Consider the following 7037-nt stretch of genomic DNA (forward strand, 5'->3'; position numbering starts at 1 on the left):
CAAAGGACAGTATACAGTTTTGGTCTCCTTATTACAAAAAAGATATAACAACAGTAGCAAAAGTCCAGAGTAGGCCAACTAGGTTCATTCAAATAACTTATCATTTACAATACAGATAGGAACCAGAGTAAGAATCCACTGAACATGTAATCTCAACACTCAACAGTGACCAGGCCAAGAACATAGCCCATTTTGTTCTCTGCATGACATTTCTGTTCTTGGCTACCTTATGGGCATCGCTTTAATAACTGTTTTACAAATGTTATTTATTTTACCTTTCCACTTAAAAATAATGAAGTTATTTTTATCCTCTAAACCTGAACAACCAAACAACCCACAATTCCATGGGGGCATGCCTATTAATACTAACAGTTGCCATGTAAATAATGGCACCAGACTTCACAAGCCTTTTTATTCTGCATGCAAAGCCTCAACCTCTTTGAATGAAACACAAGATAAGATGCAGATTTGTGACCATTTAGCCTTTTTGACTTTGTTTTAATTGCATATTACTTTTGCAATATCAGGGAACATGCATTTTCATTTCTCTTTAGTGTAAATCTTCATTGTGTTTCTACAATTTTAAAAAAGACATTTCTCTGGGAAGCGTAGGTTTTCTCAATTTCTAGGTATTTTGTAACTTCATGTATAGTGAATATTATAGTGAATATATCTAACCTTTAAGGAAGATAAATCAAGAGCTTTATTGACCAGCTTATTTATTATTGTTCTTCTTATTATAAATTAAATAATAATGTTTGAGATGTATTTTCATTATTATGCAAAGAATGTAATTTTTTAATCATTTGTCAAAATGTAACGCTGCATGATAAACATTTACACTTTTGATTTATTTTTCTTTTTGATACAAAATGTCACCTGATTCTGATAATAATACTTCCATTTTATATCTACAAGGCTTTAATTTTCGTTTTGAAATTGTTCTGGCACTGTTTTTTTTCTTTTTAACTGTTTACTTATGTATAGTATTTGGGAACACCGCTATAATGCATGTGATTATTGTCAATCGGACTCTTCACGAGCCAATGTATATTTTGCTTTGCAATATGTCCGTTTGCGATTTAATTGGAAGCACTGCCTTATTACCTAGACTGATGGCGGATTTATTCGTGGAAGTGAAGACAATCTATGTTGAATCCTGTGCTGTGCAGGCGTTTTGTTTTCATTTCTATGGCACAGCTTCCCAGCTAATACTGACTGTGATGGCCTATGACAGGTACATCGCAATCTGTGACCCACTGCGGTACACGTCGATACTAACAGGTACCACTCTTTTGAAACTGTGCTGCTTAGCTTGGGGAATTGCGTTTATTGTTATTGCAATTCTGACCGGACTAGCCGCGAGGCTTCCAAGATGTGGGACAAAAATATTATTGGCGTTTTGCAGTATTTCTTCAATATTTTCATTGTCTTGTGTAGACACATCTTTGAATAACATTTCCGGGTTGGTGATAACATACTCTCTGAGCATTCTGTCGCTCGTTACAATCGTTTGGACCTACAGTAAAATTCTCTATGCATGTTTGATTAAAAGTGACAACCGCAGTAAACGGAAAGCCATTCATACCTGCGCTACGCATTTAACTGTATTTCTTTTTTACGAGGTTATCTTATTATTTACGATTATTGCACAGCGATATCCTTCTTCAAATACAGATGTGCGGAGCACTATAGGACTGCTAATTATGGTAATACCACCAATAGTAAATCCGATAATTTATGGAATTAATACTAAAGAAATTCGTAAAAACATTTTCCGCAGTGCTTCAAGTAAAATGTCAAACTAACAATGTCCTAGATAATTAAAGGTTACAATTGTACGATTTTACTTATTATTTGGTGATCAAATAAACTGTTTTTAAGGTGATGTGGCATATCATGTGAGAAAACAACTTCCCTGTATACCCATATTATTTAAATGGATTCATTTTCAGGTAACAACTATATTTGTATTGAAACTTTTCAAAAAGGTATCATTAAGTGAACACACACGGGGCTTTTTTGCATCATTTTAAACATTAGCCTCTAGAACTGATTTTTTCCTCATGCTGTATATGCAGCTGTGAGTGGTACACGGACTCTTTTTAATATCTGCATTTTTAACTTGGAAAAAAGATGGCAAATCCCAAGCGAATTCCAAGCGAGATCACAGCTGCACTACCTAACAAAAAAAGCGTATGGATTAAGAAAATAATAGCGTGATTAAATATTGAATTTTCAATGTAAAGTTGTGTATTAATGGAATTTGTTTTAATTAAAGTAATTGAAAGGTAAAATATATATTACGTGTATACTGTGGCTGGCAGGGGACGCCCCTTCTAATTATGTTCCAAGGGAGCAGCCATGGGCTCCTCCGTAGCTCCCCCGGGACGCTTGGTGGCAGACTCCCTGGTTGACGATGGTGCCTCAGTTTCCCGCAGGGTTTCATGGGAGATGGAGTTCTCCCCAACCCTGTGAAGACCTGGGGTGGCCGCCAGGGGGTCCTGCATGGATTCCGGAGCCAACCTGGACACCTCTACAGCCCAGCCCAGAAGTGCAATTAACAACAGCTGATCAAGCACCTTGAGGACTTCTGAGTGGGTTATAAAAAGGGCCAGCATCCACCACTCAGGAGCCAGAATCGGGAGGAAGAGGACAAGGTTGCCCGGGAGTAGTGGTGGTGCCAAGGTGGAGAGCTGTTTTGTTGAGATCAAGTGCTTTTGGGACTGTGTTGTGGCTGGAGGGATTATGGGGAAGACGTGCCCTGCAGCTGAAGAAAATAAAGTCTGTGTTGTATTTTTACATATGTCTCTGGGTCAGTCTGTGCCAGGTCAGGTGCAATATAGCGCCTTTTTCACATTACATATATGTTCACATTCAAAGTTATATATGGTTTATATTAAACCCCCCTTTGTGTTTTAACACATGTTTTTGCTGTCTGAATCTGAAACTTTTAATACAGAGTAAATGTGATCTATTTTGCCACCGACTTTCCAGCACTAGTTTACTTTAATTGTAAGTGTTTCCTATTATTGTTTATATCTATCAAATGCTTTTCCTGCACCCAACCATGTATGATCTATATAATTAGTTTCTGAATGAACAACAAAAAAATTGTGATACATAATATCAGTAGAAGTCCTTCTATAACAAAATGCTGTAACACAAACAATCACACACACATTCAAAAGGTTAGTTTAAAGAAGAAAAAGAAAAAAAACTCTGCAAGCTTAAAGAAAACACTTAGACACCAAACAGATGTCAGTGAGCCAACATCACCTGCTAAACTACCAACGTTCCCATTAAGTATATTACTGATAAAAATAACTTTAGCCACTGTTTCAGTTTCTGTACAACTTAACTTTTTGGAATCTCACAAAGCACATATGGAGTCTTGTATTTTCCCTAGCAGATTTATATAGCTTCATGAATGCTTGACTTTAATTTTTACAGATTTTTTTGTACTGGGGGCACTGAAAGGGCAAGCAAACTAGGTTTAAATTTTTTTCTTCTTAATATTAAATGTTTTAGTAAGTGTGATTGATTACACTAATAGTGTGTGAGGTTCCATAGAACAGGGTATCCAAATTAAAAGCGATGATCAGATAGATGGCTTGACACTGGAAGATGGATTAGTCTGATGCTTTGAATCTGACTAAACAAATCCACTGCTGTAATCCCATTTTTAATTACAATAAGAAACTGAATGAATGATTACTGTACTTGCAAAGGAAATTTCACCAGTAAAGTATGTTTTACCCATGTATTACGTTCTGCATAACTTGATCTGTAAAGTGATCTGTAGCAACAATTAGCTGCAGGCATCACACTGACCGGTCTACACAAAAAGGTAAACGTTAACAAACATTTCAAACTTAGTTAAGTAGTGCCTTAAATATCTATAGATTTTTCATAAGAGTGTAGCTAACTTTCAGCAATGGGACAGAGAAAAGATGCAGACTGCAGCATGTAGGGACTGCTGTGTCATGTTATATTCTTTCTAATATCTGAAAGCAGCAGCAACCTTTTCTCTCTGAGGAGCAAAAACACAAGCTGTCTACCTTTGGAGATAAATTAAGGTAACCATATTTTTATTTCAATATTCATGGTAAGATGCAGTAAAAAGGAGGAAGACGTGCGCAGACAGCATGAGAAATACATAATCTGATTTTGATGATTATGAGGATAAATGAAATAATGTAAAAAGTACAATTTAAAAATTAAATCACATGAATGCATTTAACATGTAGCTGAATATGTTTAAACTGATACTAATATGTTGTTGTTTTAGAAAATGTGTTAACAATGATAACCATTAATCTATACAATGTTTTTTGTAATTCATTCAAAAATTCATGACAATATACAGTACAAAATAGAAAGTCATGGGATTGAACCATGACCAGTTGCTTGAGATGTTGTGTCTGTGTGAGTTTTCTTGGAATGCTTTTCTTCCTAACATTCCAAAGACTTTCAGTTTAGGTTTGTTGGTAAAGCTAAATTGGCCCAGCATGAGTAAGTAAACAAATTCACCAGCTAGGGTTGGTCTGACCTTGTGTCTGATGATACCAGCATAAAGCTCAAGTTTCAAGTTGAAATTTATGTTATTGGTACAGTAAAAACAGTGATAGAATTCATACTGATATGAACCTGAATTCAATTAAGTTAGTGAAAAAATGGATGGACAGATGTATGTATATATGGATGGATGGAAGGATGGATACACTTTAATTTAGCACATACTGTAAATGTTGGGACCAACTGTATAAAGCATTAATGTTGTCTACACTTGGGACTGTTGTATGAAAAATGGTAGACAGTGTGGAAGACGAATGTTCTCTTTGTTCCCTTGTACTAATTCATGTCTGAGAAGTAAGCTTTACAAAACCATGTAACAGCATGCTTTGTTTTAGCAAACAGAAAAATGTTTGTGCAAAGGACTCAAGGTCTGAGCATTCCACACATGAGTCTGCCTTATCACGTTTTCCCTTAGCTTACATCTGAACGCCATAACAAAAGGGGCCAAGAAATCAAGTTTTACAAGGGGCGCTGAAGGGGCTCAAGGTTTGTGTATAATAAATGTGTTGACTGTTACATTTTATAATGATATTAAATCACGCATTCTAGGGGTATAAAACTGGACCCCACCCAACAGACGGGGTTCAGAAGAGACCTGACGCTGTCATGTATATTTGATTGTCTGCTTTTCTGAAACTCTTCTCACCGTGACTCTAAAAATAAAGCTGCTTTATAACCACACCTGCTGTCGGGTCTGAGATTTCGTCCACAACAGTAACCAAGATATCTGCATAGACAGTTTCTGAATTCTTTTCAAATGCTGATGTTACCTGTCAAAAAGTTGCTGATCTGACACTATACACTTTCTCTTTCACTTAACCTTAAGTGAAATATATACAGGGTGGTCCAGATGTAATTATGCAACTTTTAATGCAATGCACCTAGGAAACATTGCCCAATATCAAGAAAAGGTGAACACATTGCACCCACTGTTCGACTGACAACCATCTCCCCACCATTTTGGAATGCAGGGCAGGTGCTGCCATCTATCTGCAACAAAAATAATTTTTTTGTGAATTCTCTATGTAATAAACTTAATAAGTTATAGCGCACTGAAAATTGCATAATCAGATCTGGACCACCCTATACTTTCTTTTGTGCTGTATTTTTTGTCTTAACATTTCTGCCATGATTACTGAAGGGGTAAATATACTGGTTAAACTATGGCCTGTATATCTAAAAAGAACTCATTCCCAGGAAGCATGCACCACCTGCTGGATAACACTCACCAGATCAATTTTCTGAGGCACTTAGTATACATGTAGATTTGCATAGTGTATTTCAGGAAGGCACCATATAAGTAATTTAGGACAATCTATCCAAGAATCCACAATCTCCTATATGCAGTATATATAGAGAGAGAATATGTGGTGCCTTCCTAAAGCACAGTATACATGTATATAGAAGTGTACAAAGTGATCCTTAATTTGCCTATAGAACCATAGGGAGACTGCCCCCATGAGACACCATTCTGACAAACTTCAGACAAGAAGTAGAGGCCAAGGGTAACAACACCTATCACCTGCTAGAGAGCTTATGGTTACTACACCAGACACATGGGTTTGGACTGTTCCTTATACCAGGAGCCTACAACCTTTGGGCTTTTATGACTTATGAACAGTTCAGGGACAACAAGGACATTATACAGAACGTAAGCCTTGTGTCCACCCTCAATCCAGACTCTTCCCACAATTTGCATTAATAAAGCAGAAAGTTACAAAACTTTTAAATGTGATGTTTTATATAGATAAAAAAGACAATACTCCTTGTATTCCAAATCCCAAAAAACTTCAAAACTCTAAAAAACACCTCTTAGCTTTTTGTTTTTTGTTGCAATTATATAATTGCATGCAAAACAAATTTTACTGTTCATTTTATAAAACTGTATGTGAATCAAAGCTGATTTGCTACTAACTAAAGCAAAGTATCAAAATGTAAAAAATGCATGAGTATAATCAGGGAACACATTGACAAAGAAACTACTGCTTATTAACAATTGGCCTGCTCTGTTTTCATGGAAACAGTGGACAAGTAAGTACTATTGAGTTAATTTGCTGTCAGCACCTAGGCCAGATGATCACATACAACAGGAATGCCTTTGAATTTTTAAATAAGATTTTTTCTTTCCTAACATGGATTCTTACTATCATGTTACATCTCAATGTAAGGACCTTAATATTAAAATTACTTAGTTATACACCCCATTATACTGCGCAGCATGAGCTTCGGAAAATCTACGAGTTGTCCTATAGTAGTCGGCTGTAACAAGGTGCTATATTGGCGCCCGACCCAACACAGATAGACACGGAGGCACACGTAAAAATAAAACAAATATTTAGTTTTCTTCAGCTGGGGAACACATCTTCCCTGTGCCCCTCAGCCTCAGCAGAGTCCCATAAGCACAAACAAGCCACCAAAAGCAAACACAGAGCACACTGGTCTTCACTACCACTCCTCCC

General features: G+C 36.5%; 1 protein-coding gene across 1 annotated transcript; it reads left to right on the top strand.

The window, feature by feature from the left end:
* Positions 1-872: 872 nt before the first annotated feature.
* LOC120524581 (olfactory receptor 142-like) lies at positions 873-1808 on the top strand. Its single transcript, XM_039746413.1, has one exon. The coding sequence runs from the start codon at positions 873-875 to the stop codon at positions 1806-1808; it is 936 nt and encodes a 311-aa protein (XP_039602347.1).
* The last annotated feature ends 5229 nt before the right edge of the window (positions 1809-7037 follow it).

Source organism: Polypterus senegalus, chromosome 2, assembly GCF_016835505.1.
Source record: "Polypterus senegalus isolate Bchr_013 chromosome 2, ASM1683550v1, whole genome shotgun sequence".
Classification (NCBI taxonomy): domain Eukaryota; kingdom Metazoa; phylum Chordata; class Cladistia; order Polypteriformes; family Polypteridae; genus Polypterus; species Polypterus senegalus.